The following is a 23,732-nucleotide window of genomic DNA, read 5'->3' on the forward strand; positions in this document are numbered from 1 at the left end:
TGGGAGAGCTCTGGAAAGGTCTTTAAGGGTGAGATTAAACCCTCTGGAGAGTTTTCTTCGCAAGGTTGCCATTCCCTTCCTTCCCTGTTTTTGAAAAAGTTTGGCACTGGATGAAGGAGACTTGTGTCCTATGCCCAATGATACATGGCAGACAGTGCGTGTTAGGAAACATTGAAATACAGAAGAAACAATGAAATTCAGTATTTTAATTTTTATATAAATTATGTAAATAGTTTCCAGAAAGTTATCTAAAATATTCCACTGTACAACATATAAAAATGGTATCTGAGACGCTACAGACCAGAGAGAAACTGTGAATAAGGCACAAAGTTTATTTACACTCATAATTGCATCCTAAGCTGTTTTATAATTCTTATTTACAGCCCATAGAGTTTCTGTGTTCTGAATTATTCCTTCACATTTTCTGGTATTTGGCATAACGTTCAAACGCATTTCATACAAACTGACCTCCTCTCCCAACACCACTCACAAGACTAAATAAATACTAGAGGAAGAAACATTATTTCAAGGCTTGAGCTTCTATTTACTTCAATATAACAGAGGTCAGTTCTCTGTGCTGAAATACTAGAATTAACAAACTAATTCACCTGAAGTCTATTATCACCGTTCAAGTACCACTGAATAACATGAGTATGAATCTGTCAGTTAACAATCTCATGGGCAGGCTGCTTTCTATGTCCCATCGCTCTCATAGTCTTCTATTATCATGTCGTCTTCTTCCTCGTCTCCCTGGGCTGAAAAGGGCTGAGGCTGGCTGGCCGGCAGTTCATTCCCACTATTCTGACTCAAAGGAAGAGACCAGGTCTCAGGTTCAGCGCTTTGAGTGGGTTCACCCAGTGCTTCCTCTGCAGACTGCCCTCCAGTAAGCTGGGCTTCATCTCCGCTGTCCGCCTCTATCATTCCATTCTCCCTGTCAGTCAGGGCTTCCATTTTCAACCTGCCAGGTTCATAACACAGGCACTAATAATCATCAAAGGAGAGGATTCCTTTAAATTACATCAAGAGTTTGAAGATTATAAAGCCATCACCCATTGTCTCTCATTTACCTTCCTGTGCTTTCTAACCAGGCGCTCCAGTTTATTTAACAATATAAACAAAACGAAAAGGTAAATGACAAACAATAAATCATTACAATTTATAACACAAGTTAATTAATATCTTTAGTAAACAGTTCTTATGAAAAGAAAAAATTAAATGAAATAAATTAAAAAAGATATAAAACATGAACAGAGAGCTTACAGAGAAGAATGGTTACTAAATAAATTGCTCAACCTAATCTGTAATTTTAAAATGGAAATTAACATTGTCATCTTTCAAACTGGAAAAGACCTTTTAAGATAATAAAACCCAGTGGTGGAAAGTGTTAGGAGAAAAGAACATGCTGAAACACTGTAAGTGTAAGATAGGCAAAATATTCTTGGAAGCAATCTGGCAACATAGAGCAAAGGTGTATATCCATTGATCCAGCAATTTTACGTCACAGAATTCATCCTACATAAATAGTACTTGATATACATAATGATTTAGCTTCAAGGAAGGTTGTAACAATAAAAGCTGGAAACAAGCTAAATGTATTAATACAAAACGAGGTGTAGGTTCAATTAAAGGAAACTATGCAGCTATTAAATAGAAATATTAAACATCAAGTTTAAGTATCAGAATATTCAACATTATCAATATAAATCAAAGATAATGTTAAATATGGTCACTGTCAGTGAAAGACAGCAGGACCAGTCACTGTGATAAGGAGCACCGACAAATCCTGCCTCCCAGTTCAGATCAAGTACTTGAACCAATAATAAAAGAGTGACTCTCATTCTTTTAATTACATCTTAGGAGGAAAAAGACAACAGAAGACAAGTGTCTTCCTTTGATTTTGGTGTCATAATCTTTGAGGGAAAGGAGCCAGTGAGAATAGTTGGTCCTTCTTTGATTGAGAAGTGAGGAAAAAAGGGAAGTTTATAAAAGGTCTGAGCCTTGATCATCCACTGTGATGATGCTCTAAAATCCATCCATCATTATCTTTCTGTAAAAGGAAAGATGCGCTTCCCATAGCTAAGTCACTGTACAGAAGAAACCATTAAACAAAGGCCTTTATTGAATCTATGAAGGTAGAGGGAAAAAAATCCCAGACAAGCAAGTTTTCCATTTGGGACCAGGAATAGGAGAACTAGAGGATGGGGTAATAGGTGCCATTTCTGTCATTTACCTTTATCCTTAAAACCAGGATGCAAGTACTTTTTAAACCTTTTTTAGAATGCCTGAATGCATAATTTGATCTTACACATAACCCAAGTAGAAATGAACTACAAGCACTGTGTTAATCACTGATATTAGCCTAGAAGCTATTTTGCAATAGAATGAACGGTATAGATGGAGATTTATCCCTATATTTATATATTTTTTCATTTGTCTGAATTTTCAATGATAAAGAAATAAAAAGTTCCTGACCATCATACACTCCAAATATATGCTGCTGCTAAGTCACTTCAGTCGTGTCCAACTCTGTGTGACCCCATAGACGGCAGCCCACCAGGCTCCCCCGTCCCTGGGATTCTCCAGGCAAGAATACTGGAGTGGGTTGCCATTTCCTTCTCCAATGCATGAAAAGTGAAAATATATGCTAAGAACACGTTAAGCAAAAGGGTTTTCAGTTATGCGAAATTTGCTGAACTCAAGGATTTTAAAGACTCCACTGCCTTTGTAATCCGATGATTCTATTTAACCTGATTCTGAGCTGGTGAAAAATGCTGTTAAATGTAATAAATATAATAGATGGGTCTACGATGTGATCATATAGTTTTTGATCACTGGTACAACATGTATTTCTTAACCTTTACAGATTACTGACTGTATAATGAATAAATAGATAAAGTATTTGGTTTGAAAATGAAAATGATCAGCTTACCTTCCAAAGTGTCGCTTTAGAGGAAGTCTTCCAATATCTTGGATAAAAGAAATTTGAGCTAAAACAGAAATTTTTAAAAAGTTTCAAATAGACATTTCTCCAAAGAAGAATGGCCTAAAAGCACATGAAAAAATGCTTAAAGTCACAAATAGCTAGGAAAATGCAAACCAAAACCATGAGACACCCCTTAAGGTGACTATTAACAAAAAAACTCGTAAAACAACAAGATGACAAGGATGTGGACAGAGCCGGAGGAATATAAAATGATGTAACTGCTGTGGAAAATGGTAAGGTAGTTCCTCAAAAATTTAAACACAGAGTAACTATATGATCTAGCAATTCCACTTCTGCAACTTGTGTCCATCAAAGGTGACTGGATAAACAAAATGTGGTAAATATACAATGTCATATTATCCAGCTTCAAAAAGGAAGGAAATTCTGACACATGCTATAATGTGGATAAACCCTGATGTCATGCTAAGTGAAATAAGCCAGTCATAAAAAGACAAATATGGTATGATTGTACTAAAGTGGGGTACCAAGGGTGGTCAAATTCATAGACAGAGAGTAGGCGGTGTTTTCAGGGGGTAGCATGGGGGGTAGAAGGGTGGTGGTTACTGTTTAATGTGGTTAGTTTCAATTTTTCAAGATGAAAAAGTTCTGGAGATTGGCTGCCCAACAGAGTAAATAGACTTAAGACTACCGAAAAGTGAAAGTCGCTCAATCCTGTCCAACTCTTTGTGACCCCATGGACTATATAGTCCATGAAATTCTCCAGACCAGAATACTGGAGTGGGTAGCCTGTCCTTTCTCCAGGGGATCTTTATACTTAAAAATAGTTTAAAATGGTGCTTCCCTCCACCTGCCAATGCAGGAGACGGGTTTGATCCCTGGTCCAGGACGATCATACGTGCCGTGGAACAACTAAGCCGGTGTGCCACAATTACTGACCCTGTGCTCTAGACCCGGGAGCTGCAGCTACTGAAGCCTGAACACTCTAGAGACCGTGCTCCACAACAAGAGAAGCCGCTGCAATGAGAAGCTTGTGCACCACAAATAGAGAGTAGCCCCTGCTTGCCACAGCTAGAGAAAAGCCTGTGCAGATACAAAGACCCAGCACAGCCAAATAAACAAATAAAATAGTTTAAGATGGTAAATATTATGTTACAAAGAAACATTTACTCAAGAAAATCTAACAGCAAACAGTCTCACATTTGAGTCATGATCTGCTCTTCCCCTTCCTCAGCTTGGGAGACACTTCACTCCAGGTGAATGCAGCCAAGAACATAGAGCTTCCCCCAGTGAGTGTGGCCAGCCGAGAGTCTGGGGCTCCCTTTCTCCACCCAGCCCCGAGCAAAGGATGGAGGCTCTACCCCAGGGCACAGCAGTGCAAGAACACTGCCTCCTCTTTGAGCTGCAATCACCCTCACCCCAACTCATCTGTAGGGCAGAATGTCCACAGTGGGAGAGCCCAAGCCAAGATCATCAGCGGCTCCCTTCAACTGAGCACACACCAAAAACAGTGGCTCAAGAGATTTTGCCCAGAGGCATTCTGTATGAAAAGGGAGCTCTGAAGCTCTACCCAAAGGAACTAGCTTTATAAGAAACAGAATGTTGGGAAGTTCAAGCCAATAGCTCCTCTTAATTAAGACTAACAAGCTGAGCAAAAGCCGGCAAGTTTACCAGAAAAGAACTAGGAAAGAGACAAGTAAGAAGAGCCCCCCTGGGGTCAGAACAAACCTGACACTGGCTTCAAGGTCTACACCTGCCCACATTTAACTGGATCAGACTGTAGAATAATTTATGCCCCTTAACACTACTGAAAACAACGGAGCAATCTGCCAGTAATGTGAAACGGAACAGGTGAGTGTGATATCAAGTAAGGCAGACAATTTAACAACAATAAGGGAAAGAGACAGTTACAAAGAGCCCTCCTAAAGCCACCGTCATCTCATGGTGATTGCGGGCATGTCCAAAGCTGAGCACTGAGGAGAGACAGAAGCTTCATACTGTAGGGGAAACAGGCTTCATCAATAGTTTAGCCTAATCAATAAACAATTAATTAACAAACAGTAAAAACAAGCCCCAGAGAGTGGAGGTGACTCAGTGCCCAGAGGAGCTATAATATATTACCCAAATTAGCCCAGTTTTCAACAAAACATTGTGAGATGATGCAAAGAAATAAGAAAATGTGATCCATACACAGGAGAAGGATAGGTAACAGAAACTCTGAGAGGAACCAGACATTACACTCAACAGAAAAAGACTTCATAGATAGGAGCCATTATAAAGATTTTCAAAGAACAAAAGGAAATCTTACTTAAAGAAGTAATGAGAGCTACAATGACAATGCTTCATAAAATAGGGAATATCAATAAAGAGAACTGTGTTAGTCACTCAATTACATCCGACTCTTTGTGATACCATAGGCTGTATCTCGCCAGGACCCTCTGTCCGTGGAATTCTCTAGGCAAGAATATTAGAGTGGGTTGCTATTCCCTTCTCCAGGGGATCTCCTGACCCAGGAATTGAACCCAGGTCTCCCCCACTGCAAGCAGATTCTTGACCGTCTGAGCCACCAGGGAAGCCCTTAATACAGAAGGAGAATTGCAAAAAGAACCAAATGGAAATCTGGACTTGAAAAGTACAATAATCAAAATGAAAAATCCATTAGAGGGGTTCAACAGTAAATTTGAACAGGGAGAAGAAACAATCTGTAACCTTGAACACAGACTGACAGAGATTATGCAATGAAAGAGAAAACAGAATCCTTTTTTTTAAGCCTTCCAACAAACACTAATGGAGGACTAGAAAAGAGGATGGAGAGAAAGAAGAAACATAAAGCGATAATGTCTGAAGTAACATAGTAAATAAAATGAAAGAAATGGGATAAAATTTGATGAATAAAAAGAAAAAAAATCGATGAATAAAAAAAAAAAGCCCAAACATCCTATTTTTGACTACATTTTATGAACCTTCTAAAGTTTGCAAATCAAACTCTATGAGAGCTCTTGGACACTTACCTTTTTAAAAATCCAATATACAACACCATTAGGATTTTCAAAAACAGTTTTTTGATATGGAAAACTTGAGTTGTGATCCTGGAATCTGAACTTGTAACTAGTGGATATAATGATTCTCCAGATGATTCCAGCATGAGGAATCCAAACCAATACTTCTCAAACATCTGCATAAGAATCACCTGGAGAATCTCATTAAAATGCAGATCAATTCAGCAGGTCTTGACTGAGGCCTGAGATTCTGCATTTTTCTCAAGCTTCCAGGTGATGCTGACGAGTCTTGTCCAAGGGGACTCTTATTAAATCAAACCAATTCACTGTCACACAGCTGGGAGTGGGACAAAGAATGTGGCCAGCTGTGCCAACTTGAGTTGGTGGCAACCGGGCTGGAGCTGAAGGAACAGCCTGCATGGTTAGGAGACAGGTTACAGACAAAGGAATCAAGTAAATAATATTTAGCAAAGTGGGAGACGGGTCCATATCCACTAAAGGAACCAGAACTCCTGGAGATTTCTAAGTCCAAAAATGGGATGTTTTTTTGCAGCAAAGTATGAAATAATTCTGGAACATTTTGTATCAGAAACTACTCTAAGAGTAAAGGCACAGGGTCACCCTAAAGTAGTCTGCATTGGCCAAATTGGAACCAAAATAAATAATGACGGTGAGAAACAACAGCTGACAAAATAAGAATCCAGACTCCATACTAATATAAACGAACGGGGAAGAGGGTGAGGCGATACCTTACAGCAGAATTTACTAACAGGAATGTAGAAGGAATAATGCCATTAGAAAATCATGACTTGCCAACTATCACAGGTTCAGGAAATAATTATCAAAAGATGCTATGACTAGCGGTGAAATTTTAATGAGAAACAGGATATTTACATAGTCTCAAAGTGTTTCCTCAAGAAATACTTAATAACTTTACATTAGAGAACCTCAGAGATAATTATCTTACAAAATAATTAAAGTTAACTTCACCAGTATGGTATAAATAGACGCGGTGTTCTCTGGATGTGATATACTGAGAACAATGCATCACTTCTGTGGTATTCCTGACAAAAATACATACCCTGTATCCACTCAAAGACAGATAAACCCAAATCCTCAGATAAACCAAAACTGAGGGACAGTTCATTTTGTAACAATCAAAAATGTAATGGACAGGGACCTCCCTGGTGGGCCACTGGTTAAGAATCTGCCTTCCAATGCAGAGGTCACAAGTTTGATCCCTGGTCAAGAACTAGGATCCTACATACCACAGAATAACTAAGTTCACGCGCACAACTACAGAAGCCCATGTGTGCAACTACTGAGTCTGCGTGCTCTAGAGCCAACGCTCCGCAGCCAGAAGCCAGAGAGCCCAAGAGAAGGCCGTGAGCCCTAACTAGAGAAGCCCTTGCGTGCCACAAGCAGAGAAAAAGCCTGCAGGCTGCAAGGAAGACCCAATGCAGCCAAAAAAAAAAAAAAAAAAAAAGACATAATGGACAAAGAAACAACAAGGTGCCATTCTAAATCAAGGAGACTAAAGAGATAGCAACTGAATAGCTAAGTGAATCATCTGATCTTGCACTGAATTTCTGGACAAGAAAGAGAACAAGTTTTAGTTGTTATTTTGCAAAGGGCATTATTAGGACAATTGGCAAAATTTGAATGGGGTCTATAAATTATAAATGGAGTCTAATAATTAAACTATGAATTAGCAGTAATGTATCAAAGTTAATTTCCTGATTTTGATGTATATATTGTGGTGATGTAGGAGAATATCCTTGGTTTCAGGAAGTACATGCTGAAGTGTTTAAGAATAATGGGCATCATGTCTGTACTTTCCTCAAACATGGTTCAGAAAAAATACATATGTTTGTGTACATATGTTTATAAAGACAAAGAAAAAAGGCAAATATGGTAAAAATGAAACACTGAGGAATCTTGGTGAAGGATATACAAGAATTTCCTTCGTACCATTCTTGTAATTTCTAAGTTTAAAAGCTAACGTAATCTGGGAATTCCCTGGCATGCAGTAGTTAGGACTTCACATTTTCACTGCTAAAGGCCCAGGTCCAATCCCTGGTCAGGGAACTATGATCCCATAAGCCACACAGCACAGCCAAATAAATAAAGATGAATATAATCTAAAATTAATAGGCCAGTACAGGGAACTCTCTGGATTCTGACTCACAGATTAAACACACACACACTATTCAAAAGTCATCTCACTTCTGCCTATAAATATAGAATATTTAAAATTTTTAAGTATCAATATTCTTAAAAGATGAAAATCTTGTATGAAGGTAGACATTTACTCAATAATCCTCTCCTCTGACCATTCATAAGACAAATACTATCTCTGAAATTTATGAGAAGTTTTGGGACTTCCTGGCAGTCTAGTGGTTTTAGAAGGCAGTCTAGATTCTGCCTTCCAATGCAGGGGGTGTGGGTTCATTTCTTGATCAGGGAACTAAGGTGCTACATACCATGGGATGTGGCCAAACAATAAAAAGAAATAAAACTTATGAGAAGTTTGATGAGTTATGTAGTAGATTATATTTTCAATATTACACAAATTCTCTGTTCTACCTTGAAGGTCAGCACCACAGACATGTGACCTAAGACTGTTAAGGAAATATGGCCCTTACCTGTTAAAAAAGAGAAACAACTGATGGAAAATGGGTACTCTTCAAAACAGGCAGACCTCAGGGACACCTATCGGGCAAGTGGGTGTCGCGGGTTTGGCCGCACCGAGTCTCTGCAGCGTGCGGGCTTTCTCTAGCTGCAGCGGGTGGGCTCAGCGGCTTCACAGCCTGTGAGATCTTTGAGCCCACGTCCCCTGCATCGGAAGGTGGATTCTTAACCACTGGACCAACGGAGAGTTCTCTTGCCTTTTTTTAAAGCATTATTTATAACTTCAAAATCAGGGAAAACAATGTAAATATACTATTAATGGACACTATTTGTAATACTGAATCAACCAAAATATATTATCAATAAGATTGAATGAGTTAGATCTGAATGTACTTTAGCATTGCTGCTATTACGGACTAAATGTTTCTGTCACCTCAAACTCATATTTTGAAATCCTAACCCCTTTAGGAGATGGGGCCTTAGGAGGTGCTTAGGTCATGAGGGTAGAGCCCTCATGAAAGGGATTAGTGCCTTTATATAAGAGCCCCAGAGAGAGCTTTCTTCCTCCTCTCTTTACCATGTCAGAATACAATAGGACGGCCATCTGCAAAATAGAAAGTAGGTCTCACCAGACACTGGATATGCTGGCACCCTGATTTGGGACTTCCCAACCTCCAGAGCTCCTTTGCGCTAATTTATAAAGTATGGAGCTCTATGCATGATTAAGTGACAAAAGCAAATTAAAGCTTACTTTCATTATTATATCTACACAGAAAAAAGTCTAGAAGAATTTACACCAATCTCTGAAAAGGAATTACCCATGGTTTATAGGGGACTTTCGATTTTTACGTTATATACTTCTTTCTTTTTTTTTTAATCAAAAAGCAGTATTAAAAAAAAATAGCAGTATTAGTTCTGATTCAAAAAACAAAGGGGAAAATACTGAGTGTCAGTGGTACACAGAAACGACTTGATGCACAAAAATATAATGTTATAAAACACTACTTCTTGGGAATAATAAAAACCCATGTTATTACCTTGATTTCTCATTGGAATGGTTAGCAAAGCAAGGTATGGCAATAGCTGAGTCTGCAGGCACAAAGCTGGTAAGCAGAAGTCAGCAAAAAGTGCTTTTGCTGCTAGGCAATTTTCCCGATACTGTAGAGAAGAAAAAAAAAAGGTGAAATGAAAAATAAAAATTTAAATATGGATATTTATTCCTACACATAAGTTTATTATGTCACAATATATGTTGGTTTCTACACTAGATACTTTAAGAGTTTATCTCATCAGTCTTTTTTTTTGGCCTCATCAAGCAGCTTGATTAGTCCTTTATAACTGTCCTATTGTTGTTGTTCAACTGCTAAGTCATATCTGACTCTTTGTGACTTCATGGACTGCAGCACCCCAGGTTTCCCTGTCCTTTGCTGTCTCCCAGAGTTCATGTCCATGAGTAGGTGATGCCATCCAACCATCTCATCCTCTGTCTCCTTCTTCTCCCCCTGCCCTCAGTCTTTCCCAGCATCAGGGTCTTTTCTAAGTAAGTCCTAGTATTATTTAACAAAGGACTTTATTTGTACAACTAATTCACATTTGATATAACAGCAGAAAGAACAAGACCTTAGGTAGAAGGTCCTTAAAAAAATTAAAGGATTTCTGTTTATGAGCATACACATCACAAATTATGTGAAGATATTGTTTCTCAATAAAAGAATGTATTTTCTTCAGTTAAGAGAGGTGCAGTGTTATGGTGATGGTAAGAGAAATATAATCTCTAGCGTTTCAGGACCTCACAGTTGTAGATCACATATATGTAACAAATGCAAAATTAATACACATGCTATAAAGAGCAAAGCAAGTCAATAAGGGACATAAATTGCTTAAAAATTGCTCCAAGAAATCCACTGAAATATTTTTCTGAGGTAATGACTGATACTTTCATATTTTAGCCACATGAATTTAGAACTGGAAGACATCTTAGAGATGACCTAGTTCAGGGGTCACAAAGTCAGATGCTATAGGAGTCAGGCAGGTAATAGAAATCAGTGCAGCAGGGAGGGGGGATCGGGATGGGGAACACATGTAAATCCATGGCTGATTCATGTCAATGTATGACAAAAACCACTACAATATTGTAAAGTAATTAGCCTCCAACTAATAAAAATAAATGGGAAAAAAATAAAAATAAAATAAAATAAGCATAAAAAAAAAAAAGAAATCAGTGCAGCAGAACTGCTGGGGACAGTGGCACCGATCACTCCCACCACCAATGGGCAAGTTATACTTGGCTTGAGCCAATTACGGCCATGTAAAATATAGACCAATGTGGCCCTCTTTTTTTTTTTCAGGACACTCAAGTTTTAACTATTAAACTAATTTATAAACACGGGCAATTCATTAAAAAAAATCTGTTTGTGTTACATATTGTATTCAAATTGTGAGCCACCTGTTTTTGACTTCTAAATAATCCAATCCTATACATTTATAGCTGTGGACTCAGAATCTAAAGGCATACTAGGTGAAATAACTTGTCCAGATGGTTAGAGGTAAAGCCAGGATTTATTTTCAACTGAAGCAAAAATATAACTACAGGCATACCTCACGAGTATTGTGGGTTCAGTTCTAGACCACTTCAATCAAGTGACTATCACAATAAAGCAAGTCACAGAAATGTTGTGGTTTTCCAGTGAAAATAAAAGTTATGCTCACACTAGACTATAGTCTATTAAAGTGTGCAACATACTTTAATAAAAAATGTGTTGCTGTTTAGTCGTTAAGTTGTGTCCGACTCTTTGTGACCCCAAGGACTGTAGCCCATCAGGCTCCTCTGTTCATGGGATTTCCCAGGTAAGAATACTGAACTGAGTTGCATTTCCTTCTCCAGGGGATTTTCCCTACCCAGAGACTGAACCCATGTCTCCTGCTTAGCAGGTGGATTCTTTATCACTGAGCCACCTGGGAAGCCTACTAATTACAAAATTGATTGCTTAAAAAATGCTAACCATCACCTGAGCCTTCATCCAGTCGTGATCTTTTTGCTGGTGAAGAGTTTGAAATATTGCATCAAAGTATGACACAGAGACACAAAAGAAGCAATGTTCTTGGGAAAATGGTGCTGACAGACTTGCGTGATGCAGGATTGCCGCAAACCTTTGATTTGTAAGAAACGCATTATCTGCAAAGCACTTTAAGAAAAGTGCAGTGAAACAAAGTAGGCCTATATACTTTGATTCCAATAATTTAAGTACATGATTTCAAATTTTGAGTGTTTTTTCTTTAGAAAAAGCATTTAAGAAGACTGTCCTTTTAATGTTTTATCATAATTCTAAGAAAACCATAAGCCTTAGCAACTATTTCTTATTAAGAATGAAAGATCATTTTTCTCTTAAATAAAAAAAATAGATTTATTGGGATATAATTCACACCATAAGGAGTTCACTTATTGAAAATGTACAATTCTGTTTTTTACCTTTTTATTTATTAGAAACCACTGGGGTTTGTGCAAGGGTCGAAAACTTGATCCTCCTCCTTGGCAATGAGCAAATCCTCGGGCTTTGTTGGAATGTATCACACCTCTCGTAGCTATAGATGTACTATATTCCCTGAGAGAAGAGCGTGTCTAAGAAAGGAGACAAGATGTGAAATAAAGAAAATAAATGGATTTGTAAGATAGTACTTATTGGTACTACTGACTCCCCCAAAAGGCTAACCATATTTATTTACTACATAGTCCTTTTTTTTTTTTCACATTCACCACAGCCCTAAACATAATAGTGCCACAAAATTATCTGAAGAAAATTCAGCGGAGATGAAATCACCAAATGCTATGTGTGGACTATTAATTGTGTATCAGATGGGGGTGGTAGGAATAACTTTAAATACATTTTTGAAGTAACTGGGAAACAGGAAGGATAGTATCCTTACTGAATTTGTTAATCATAATACATACTGATTATGTTAATTCTCTTAGGTGTGATAATGCTATTGTGGTTGTAATAGAGTAATGTCCTTATGCAGGCTTAAGTAAGTCTGTGATGCTACAATTACTTTCCAAGTATTCAGCCAAAACAAGTGTGTAAAAATACAGACTAAGCAAATGTGGAAAAATGTGAAAATTGATGAACAAAAGTTAAAGGTATTCAGATATTCATTGTATATTTTATTTGTCAATAGTTATAAAATTTCAAAATAAAAAAAAAGCAATATAAAATAATAAAGCAAATGCAACTGCTAAATAATGAAACCCTAAGGATATAACAGAAACTGTATCATAAATGTTTAAATGCTGGAAATATGGCTAGCATGACCAGGGAACTGAATTTTTAATTTTACTTAAATAGTCACATATGTCTAGTGACTACCCTACCAGTCAGAGCAAAGTTAAAATGTTAAGAAAAATTACAAACTTTATAGTGAATAATTTCAAATCTTAAATAAATAAATTTAAAAACTATCAGAAAGTAGCACACGGCATTCCCTGGTCAGGGAACTAAGACCCCATGTCACATGGTATGGCCGAAAGAAAAAATGGAAAGAAAGGAGCACATTCCTTCCCTTCAGTCTATTTTTCAATTTGTCAAATTTTCCAACTATGTATTAGTTTATTATCAGAAAATAACTTTAGAAAAAATTAGTGCTGTATTAACAAAGAAAAAGCAGATTCACTGCAGAAGTTTCTCTGCAAACACTGGTTGCATGAAATTAATTTTGTCATAGTTATTAAGAAGTCAATTAAAATAATGCCACATAAGTATGAATAAAAGTAAAATTTCTTTCTCAGTTCTGAGGAAATAGTCATAAACAACACCCCTTAAGTCTTACATTCCAGTCACCGCTGAGGATATCCGCAAAACTCAGAAATTCACTGGCTCTCACAAGATCATCCACTTCTGTGAAGAAATCTACATAGTTCTGGTGAAGATATAAATTAAATAACTCTCCTGGCATGTGTGACATTTCTACTACTTCCTATAAAAAAATAAGTATATATAATTTTAGTAAAAATTCACTGGTCAAATTTTTATGTACACAAATGTAAACAGTATGTACTGTGTAGACAGTACTAAGTGTAAGACTTTACCTCAGGTTGAACAAGCAATGTATCCCGGTCATACTCTGATAAATGAGACGGTAATCGAGGTGAGTCTACTTCTGTTACAGGTGCTCCTACAAAAAAACAGTCTGGCATTATTAAAAAATAACACCATCTTTATATAGCACCTTTCATTTGAAGATTTTTCAACAGCTGATTTTTTTTTCAACAGTTGATTTTTATGTTTAATTCCACTTATAATACAAAAATACTCTAAGTACATTTTCCTGCTATGCCTTTCTTATGTCGTGCCAGAGTATCTGACCTATCTTAGCTCTTTCTTGAAACTGAACCAAATATATGACATTCTGAAAAATAGGGTTTTTAAATTTTAATTGTAAGATAGTAAGATATTTTAAAAAAATGTATAATGTTTTCTTACGTTTACAATATAGTATTTTCCCTAAAGCTCTGAAGAGAAAGAGGGAAACATCTTTGCCACCAATAGCTTGGACCTCCTGATTTTCAAATATCCTATCAGTTTTCTGTCTTCGTTTTGATTTTGACAGCACAGCATCTGGTTTTAAGGAAGACATTCCTTTTTTCCTTGGCTGTAAATTGTTCTTTCCTAAATAATATAAACCAAAGAAACAATATTTAAAATAAAATTAAAACATGAAAAGTAAAACAGAACATTGCAGATAGAGTTACACTAAGTATTCTAGTTTAAATGCTTTTCTAATAAATAATAATGAGGTACACAAACTGAGTCAGAGTCCTCTTCCAGTTACTGAACTACTAAATGACATAAAATGTCATCCAGAAGCATGGCAAGAGCTAGAATTAATCTTCAGTGACTGAAATTATGTAGTCCCACCAGAGCTGTTTACATAGGAGTAAGCTTGATCTGTACAATTAATTTTTCTCCTTAGGTTCTGTGTATGTGTGCCAAATACATAATAAACACTGCAACAATAAAAATAAATAAAATATGACTTGACAAATCTCAAACTTCCACATACACAGTGACATACTCTGCAATATAGTTATATCACCTTGGTTTCTCACAAAGGCAAGGTACTATTCTTGGTGCATGGTATGTACTAACCAATTCAGTCCTCACAACTCTATCCAGGAAGAACGACTACTATACAAAGTAAAGAAATGGAGACATAAGAGGTTAAGTAAATGGCTAAGGTCATCAGCTAGGAAGTGATTTGAATCTGGGCAGTCTGGTTCTGCAAACCCTGCTTAACAATGAGTCTATATTACTTCTTTACTGATTTGGACAGTCTCCAATTTATGAATATTCCCATGTTCAAATTTCATTGGAAAATCTACTTTTAAAAATTCAAAGTACATAATTTTAGAAAACCAGCCTGAAAAAAAAAAAAAAGAAAAGAAAACCAGCATGGAAGAGCAGAAACACAGGATCTGGGTTTAAACCCTAGTACTATCTCATTAGGCTGGTCTGAGAATTAGATGAAAAAACATATAACTGCTAAGATAGCTTCTAACCCACCCAAAAATTATTATTTTCTTCCCGCTGAAATTTCTGAGTTCAGAGCAATAATATTATAAATGGTAGTTAGGATCTCAAACTGACCCACCCCTAATTATAGTAGTGAACCTAAGGATAATTTACATTTATGTTTCCATAGGAAGAAGCAGAATTTTGGTTTTAGTTGAGTTAAAATGTCTAATTCTTTACAGTTATTTTGAAAAACAAGATGTAACTAAGTGAACAGGTTACACTTGTGGATAGAAACTAGATTTCAGGTGGATTTTGAGAGCGCCAAAGAGCTATTAATTTTTTAAGGTCAATCCCTCAATGTTAAGCATCAAGTAGGTCACCTGTTAAAAGTTTTCTGATGATGACTATGTGCAGTACATTATGATCACTGAGAATAAAAATAATTCATTGCCATTAGTGGGGCTATCTCTTTACTTCAGCATGGCTAGGCACTCCTTTTATATGTTAATAAGTGGAAATATATTTGTTAAATATATCCTATATCCTAATATTAAACTCATTAACAGCTGGCCATTTGAGAACTTAGTATGTGTCAAGCCCTGGAATAAACACTCTCTTCTAAGTATTACCTCACTTACTCTTCACACAACTTGATGAGATAGGTGCTCATATAAGAGGTGAAAAAATAAAGCCATGGAAAGACTTAAGTAACTTGCATGATTAAGTCATTAAAAAGTGGCAGAGCCAGAATTTTTTCCCAGGAAGTCTCATTCCAAATTAACTTTGACAGGTAAAGTGGCAAACCATGTAAATAAATAAGCTTTTATCTCAGATATGCAAATATATATGGTGACACACATTCACAGGGGTGTGTCTATGTATACATACATAATTTTATTAATAATGTCTCAATAAAAAATATATCAATTTCAAGTTAAAGTATGTTTAGCTTAATTTAATTTCATGAACAAGAAAAAGTTATTCACCTATACAATACTATGAGTGTATCTTTCCCAATTACCTGTTGAGGAAGAAAACTGGAGGCTATTTATTGCACTTCTGATATCACCAGAGCATCCTTGACAGAGAAACTCTAGAGAAGTTTTATCAGGGACAACAATTTTTCCTCCATTCTAAAATGAAACAATTAAAATTTTTAAAATATATGTTTTCTAAAACAAAAAACAAACAAACCTCTCTATTTTCTAAACTTAATGAAAGTATATTAGAACCTTTCAAATTTGCATGCCAAAAAGCCTACATGGTAAATAATAGCCTGCTTATGAAGGTACAAGTGTCAATGACACCATAGTCTTTTTTACTTGGGCTATGCTATATAATATTTTGAAGTTCTCTCTCTCACTATATATATATGTACACACACACATAGAAATGTATAGATGCACACATATACATCAGATATATATATATACATATACACATATATATATGCATACATATATGCACACAGAGAGACCTCAAAATACAATATAACATAATAAAACTAAATACACAAGAAAATTTGAAATTTACATGAAAATCCCTACACTGGAGTCTTCACCATATTAATACAGTCTGGTGAGTATTAAAAAACCACAACTGCATCAACTCATACTTAAAGCCTAAATTTCATGCAGTTATTTAAGATATATGATATATCACATTTCACATCCTTGGTAGATCAAGTATAAGGCAAGAGAAATTTACCCTCTCTTTTCCTTGAGAAATTCTCAATAGTTTACTGACAATATGACTTTAGCTGAATTCATGTGATTGCTCAAAGGTGAACCCATTTCAGGTCCTGTAAAAATTGCTTAAAACAGAAAAACAGTACTGTGCTATGATTTTCAATATATTTTTAACTGTATTAATGAAAGCTGTCTTAAAAGTGCTTTGTGTAAGTTAGTATACTTTTAGTCTCCACAATTCCGACTTTGTCACAACTGCTAACATTTTAGTAGAACCTGCCAGACCATTTTTTGTGCTCATACATCTATAAGTATATACAGTAACTATAAGTATATACAAAGAGTTAATTTTTTAAACACAAGTGGGGATCATATGCATTATTCCATTCTTTATGATCTATGTTAGTTCCTTTAAATTTATATAATTTAAAAAAATTTATGGGTATACAGTAATTAAACTAATTACTTCCATCAATGAAGGGATATTTACATGTTTCCATTTTTTTCAACCATTCCAGACATATCTATATATAGAGAGATACATACATACTATATATATAGTTGACCCTTGTATAGTGTGGGGTTAGTGACAGGAGCCCCTCTCACAGATAAAAATCCAAGTATAACTTATAGTTGACCCTCTGCAGGTGTAGTTCTGATTCCTTGGATTCAACCAATCATGGATCATGTAGTACTGTAGTATTCACTACTGAAAAAAATGCATATATATGTGGACCCATGCAGTTCAAGAGTCAACTGTATATACCTTTGCCAACATGCATGAATACTTCTGTAGAGTGTCGTTCAAAGTGTCTGTAATTTTATTTACCAATTTTATTTTTCCCAGCAATGGTAGGTGAGAGTGTCCATTTTTCCTTATCTTTGGCAACACTGTTTATCAATCTTTTTCTCTGATTACTAGTAGGCCTGAATACCTCTCATGTCTACTATCCATTTGTCTTTCATTCCCATGTTTGTCTTTTATCTTTGTTTACCATGTCTTCTGTTATTTCCTAAGTTTTCCACTTTTTTGAGGTCAATCCATGGCTCTCAGGTTTTTTTTTTTCCGCTTAGGAAGACTTTCCCCCAACTCAAAGTATTTTTTTTCCTAATACTCTTGTAATTTTTTATTTAAATTTTAAATCAAAGTTTAAATTATTTTTTTGCATAGTATGAACTAAAGAGACAATCTTATGTTCTTCTGTTTGAATATGCAATTGTTCCAATACCACTTATTAACTATTTAACAATCTACTCTCTTTCCCTCATGATGTAAAATGCCACTTTCATTGCATTAAAAAAAATCGCATTTACACACACTGACTGTTCTGTGCTGTCTTCTCATTCTATTCTTCCATTTGCCTATTCCTGCACTAACATCACACTGCTGAACTCTCTCTGCTCTCATATCATGTTACAATACCTGGACAGCAAGTCTCTATCACTCTCATAAAACTTTCTTGCTCATGCCTTCTCTTCCAGATTAACTTCATTTTTATTGTGAACATATTTACTTTAAAAATTGTTATGGGAGGAGTAGCTTGTTTTTGAAAAAATTAGATATGGATTACTTGCCAGCAAGGAAATATAATTTGAAATCATGATTCTTGGAGCTGAAGAAAATATTACGGATGTTAACTATGGTGAATATAGCAAATGTGGCTGAAATGTGTGATCAGCAGTTCCTTCCACACTCTATATACCTAATGACATCAGAAAAGACTAAAGATCTTTTTTCCTATAAATACACAGAAACATTTATTTAAACTTAAACACTTAAGATAGTCAACACTCTTTATTATAACTCATTCACATAAGATGTCTATACTCTTTCTTAAGATAATTAACTAAGCTACAGAATAAAAGAGATTAAACTCATTTAAATCTTCCTACACGATTGTTATCATCCTTGGCGACCCTAGACAGTATCATAACATTTGATTTTATATTTACATTTGATTTATATTTAAATATTGGGCTTACTGCTGCTCCTGTGATGTGACATATCAATGATGATTTCAAAAGTATACTAGTTCTAACATTCTTACAGGTCAACTATTTAAGGTAAAGCACATTTACTATGGGCTTCCCTGGTAGATCAGCAGGTAAAAACTCCACAGGCAATGCAGGAGACTCCGGTTTGATGTTGGGTCGAGAAGATTCCCTGGAGAAGGGATAGGCTACCCACTCCAGTATTCTTGGGCGTCCCTGGTGGCTCAGATGGTAAAGAATCTGCCTGCAATGCAGGAGACCTGGGTTTGATCCCCGGGTTGGGAAGATCCTGTGGAGGAGGCCATGGCAACCCACCCTAGTATTCTTGCCTGGAGAATCCTATGGACAGAGGAGCCTGGTGGGCTGCAGTCCATGGTGTGGCAAAGAGTCCGACATGGCTGAGTGACTACGCACAGCACATTAAATTAAACGAAGAACTTATGGTAATCTTTTTACTAGTATAAAACAGCTTGCTAGAGTAAATGCCATTTGCAATTTAATGACTTAGTCTTAAGAAAATTGTGAACCACATGATAAAGTAACATGAGGCTGACTTGTATTATTTCTTTAACTTTTTAATAAATATTTAAAACTATAGTTTATAGTTATCATGCTTATGGTAGAGAATGTAGAAAAAAATCATAAGTAATTCAACCACCCAGAATCATACTTAGCATCTTTATTTCTTTTAGTATATATACGTTTATGTATATATGTGCATTGGGCTGTCATTAACAAATCTATGTTTTGTTTTAGCACAGTAAATTGGAGTCAGAACAAAACTTCAAACTCATCTGACACTTAATAGTCACGGACTATTATTCAAGTTATTTCCTTCCAAATTTCAGTTTCTTTACCATAAAATGGAGATAATTTTGTATAGTTGTAGTAAGGGTTTAATAAGATCAGGTATACAAAAACACCTTGCACAGGGCCTGACATGTATCAAGGGCTGAAAACATCACTTCTATTAGCATTATCATGTAACTTTGCATCCTGTTATTTTTAACTTGACATTAAACTGTATTTCCTTCACTAAATGGGACTTCCCAGGTGGCGCTAGTGGTAAAGAACCTGCCTGCCAAAGCAGGAGACATAAGAGATACGGGTTCAGTCACTGGGTCAGGAAGATCCCCTGGAGGAGGACACAGCAACACACTTCTGCGTTCTTGCCTGGAGAATCCCATGAAGAGAGGAGCCTGTGTGCTACCGTCCACAGGGTCACAAGGAGTCCGACATGACTAAGGCGACTTAGCATACACACATATCACTATTTTCAAAATACGCATTAAGGACATAATAGTTCACCACAGCAGCTGCTCCCTCTATTATTGAATTCACTGTGTTTCTAATGTTTCACTATTAATAGTTGTATTTATAAAGCTAAGTGCTCCACATACATGCGTTATTTTGTTTAATCCTCAACATAACCTCTCCCCTGGAGATTTCCCTCAGTTCCTGTGATCCAGCATTGCAAGACAAATTATGTTTCATGTAAAATTCAGTTGATTGATAGCAGTTGGTCCACCTAGAACCATGCTGCTGAGAGAAGTTTCATCAATTTAACTTTAACATCATCTTGATTTGAAAGATAAAAAAAAAATGATGCATTAAAAGTAACAGCTATTTTAGAACAATAGTATACTTAACACTACTGAACTAGATGGCTAAAAATGGTTAAGATATTTCAAATATATAACACAGTTAATAGTACTGTGTATATTATATATTTGAAAGTTGCTAAGAGAAAAAAATCCTAAATGTTCTCATCAAAAAAAAGAAAAGGTAACTTACATGACATGATGGAGGTATGAGATAATGCTATGGTGGTGATCATTTTACATTATATAAGTTTTATCAAGTCAATGTGTCATACACTTTAAACTTACATGATGTTATATGTCAGTTATATCTCAATAAAGCTGGAAAAAAATGTCTAAGATGGTAAATTTTATGATGTATTTTTTACCATAATTTTAAAAAATTACTAAATCTTTGAAAAGTGACACAGGACAAAAGTAGAGTTGGATTATAACTGATTAATGAACCAAGATGGCAGGCAATAGTTTCTTAACAATAGACACAAATTAGAACACTAAGCCAAGCAAAGGAAAATCTTCCTCAATGTGAAAAAGAAAGTTAAGTTTATAAAAAGGTTAAGGATGTTTAAATTTTTTATTTTTTGGCCACGCTGCATGGCATGCAGGATCCTGGTTCCCCAACCAGGGATCGAACCTGCACTCCCTGCAGTGGAAGCATGGGGGCTTACACTGCACTGCCTGGAAAGTCCAGGTTAAGGGCTTTTTAATCAGTCTTTCCTACATTTTCTAAAATGACATGCTTTAGGAGTGTAATTAAATTTTTTTAATTTTAAAAACTGAGATAATTCATGTCTCTAATTCCTCAAGTTTATATAATACCACTTAAGTTTGGCTTTCTATAATGACAATGTAAAGTCAAAAAAAATCAGTTCTTAAGAAGCTTACCTTATTAGCTTCTACTGTCACTATTCGATTAAGAAACTTCATCATAATTGTTGGTGCCACAGGGTTGAAACTGTCAAAATTTTGTAAACAAAGACAGTGGTTATGTGATTAAAAATACAGTCATACGTATGTATAATTTTAAACAGAAATTTCATTCTTACCTAATATTTGAAATAGCACACTCTTCTTGAATTTCTTTGGGAAACAGTAACCTTTGACTATTATCTCCACTGAGACTGTCAGAGATTATAAATATTAGAGGACACCGTCCAATCTGCACATACTTCCTAAAATAACAAAAGATAGCAAACAAGGCTGAAATTTAAACCTCCTGTCATTTAATTTGGAGCTTTAAAAGACTACACTGAAACTCACCTCAGAACTTCATGTAAAGTATGAGAATCCCGATAAAACTGGTTAGGTAAGTCCTACCAAAAACAAAGGATAAACACTGGCTCAGTTTTATTCCCAAGTAAACTTATTTTCAGACTTATATTTACCAAAAGGGGAAAAATGTTATCTATTCAATGTACTATAATCAGAACTTCTGTAGAAATTAAGCATCAACTAGCTGAAGACATCAACTAGCTGATATCCTAAATAGTAACAAGCATCTATGGAACTTTAAAAATCAAATTTCTTCAGGTCACTACAAGTTATAATATTCTCACTAAGACATCATTTTCCAAATATGTTTTTGCCTTTCTACATTTAGGCCATTAAATTTTGAAAGTTCACTAAACTATAATATGTACACACCTGCAACCTATAGTTACTCTACCCAAGTTTAATGCAAGAAACTTTAGGTTTATTCTATTACACAAAGACTTTATATTTTACCACCACTAGTACCATGGAGAGAGTTAATGTCACCATCACATAAGATATATCTTGTGATTGTTTATTCAATAGTTACAGCAGAATTGCAAAAGTTATTCTTACTTCAACTAGAATTATCTTCTTATCAGTTCTCAGATCATCTCCAAGCATTTGTAGTTGGTTGTATTTTGTTGCTCTTAGTAGAAACTCTTTAAAAACTGCTATCTGAGACTGATAGGGAAATATATGGAAGCTTGATTCTGAAAGGAAACATACTTAATACTTTTATTTTCCATAAATTATGTATATATCAATGTTACATATATATACATAACATACATGAATATCACTGAATACATTTACATATACATAAAGATAATGTAGCACACAATACTGTAGACTGTTTTTTAATTTAAAACTGTTCAAATTTAAAACAGAATATTCAATTCAAAAGACAAACTCACTATGAACAACAGTATAATGCTTCTGTACCAAGAAAAGTAATATGGAGTTAACTGATTTCAAAACACAGTTGTTAGTATAAAAATCATAAAAGTGGTAAAAATATTTATGACTTTGTCTACACAATGAAGACTCTCCCAATAAGTGTGTGATCATAAATAAGTTATTTTCAATAATAGCAAGTTTTACTTTAATAAGTTTTAATGACAAAAACTGAATGACTGATAAGTAAATTTATTAGGACAAGAAGTAATATTTTATACAGAAGATTGTAAATAAAGACTTTTCAGATTGTCAAAAGTACCCTGGAGAAAGCAATGGCAATCCACTCCAGCATCCTTGCCTGGAAAATTCCATGGACGAAGGAGCCTGGCAGGCTACAGTCCATGGGGTCGCAAAGAGTCAGACGCAACTGAGCAACTTCACTTTAACTGATTATTTTGTGCTATGATGAAACTCTTTTCTCAGCATATCCTATACTGAAGACAACAATTCTACAGTGTATTGGCTTACTCAAAATTTTTCTATGTAATAGTTACATTTGGAGCTGTACTTTAGATATATAACAACCTTTACTACATAGTGTACACTAGTTTCCATCTATTAAAAGACACTTTTCTAGGAAAAAAAAAAAAATTGTCAAAAGTAACATTACTACTAGAAAGTACTAAAAATTCCAGGAGTAGCAGCAAAAGGGTGTGCATATGCACAGATGTTATAGAAGAACCTAAAAAAAGAATTTTAAAGAATATCCCGCATTAAAATACTAATACAACTGTCCTTCTACAGAAACCCCTGCACTTCAAAATGGCCTAGGTGATTTGTATACACCTAGCCTAGTTACTCTAAAGCAGCAATAACAAAGCTATGCAAGTTAAAAATGATCATGCTAGAGTTTATGAGCATATATGTGAAATTATATTACATTACATAGGGCTTTCCCTGGTGGCTTAGATGGTAAAGAATCTGCCTGCAATGCAGGAGACCTGGGTTCGATCCCTGGGTCAGGAAGATCCCCTGGAGGAAGGCATGGCAACCCACTCCAGTATTCTTACCTGGAGAATCCCCATGGACAGAGGAGCCTGGTGGGCTACAGTCCATGGGGTCACACTGAGTCAGACATAACTAGGCGACTGAGCACCACCTCTTTTATTGGAGGGACCCTTTCCTTCCTTCTCCTAAAGTTACTTCTCTCTGAACCTAAATGC

General features: G+C 35.7%; 1 protein-coding gene across 3 annotated transcripts in view; it reads right to left on the bottom strand.

Moving 5' to 3' along the window:
- Window positions 1-191: 191 nt before the first annotated feature.
- The window catches only part of RAD17 (RAD17 checkpoint clamp loader component), a 34,807-nt gene continuing 11,266 nt past the window's right edge, over window positions 192-23,732 (bottom strand). For 2 of the 3 annotated variants that reach the window (XM_061129614.1, XM_061129613.1), the window contains 12 exons: window positions 22,186-22,322; window positions 21,619-21,671; window positions 21,405-21,530; window positions 21,244-21,313; window positions 16,099-16,210; window positions 14,046-14,231; window positions 13,652-13,737; window positions 13,393-13,539; window positions 12,041-12,190; window positions 9,609-9,729; window positions 2,930-2,987; window positions 192-958 (listed from right to left, as the gene is read on the bottom strand). In XM_061129614.1, coding sequence (XP_060985597.1) covers window positions 694-958; window positions 2,930-2,987; window positions 9,609-9,729; window positions 12,041-12,190; window positions 13,393-13,539; window positions 13,652-13,737; window positions 14,046-14,231; window positions 16,099-16,210; window positions 21,244-21,313; window positions 21,405-21,530; window positions 21,619-21,671; window positions 22,186-22,322 — 1,511 coding nt within the window. In that variant the 3' untranslated portion in view covers window positions 192-693. Of the gene's footprint in view, window positions 982-2,929; window positions 2,988-9,608; window positions 9,730-12,040; window positions 12,191-13,392; window positions 13,540-13,651; window positions 13,738-14,045; window positions 14,232-16,098; window positions 16,211-21,243; window positions 21,314-21,404; window positions 21,531-21,618; window positions 21,672-22,185; window positions 22,323-23,732 lie in introns of all 3 variants that reach the window. The other variant, XM_061129615.1, reaches the window with a different exon arrangement.

This window comes from Dama dama, chromosome 25 (assembly GCF_033118175.1).
Source record: "Dama dama isolate Ldn47 chromosome 25, ASM3311817v1, whole genome shotgun sequence".
NCBI lineage: Eukaryota > Metazoa > Chordata > Mammalia > Artiodactyla > Cervidae > Dama > Dama dama.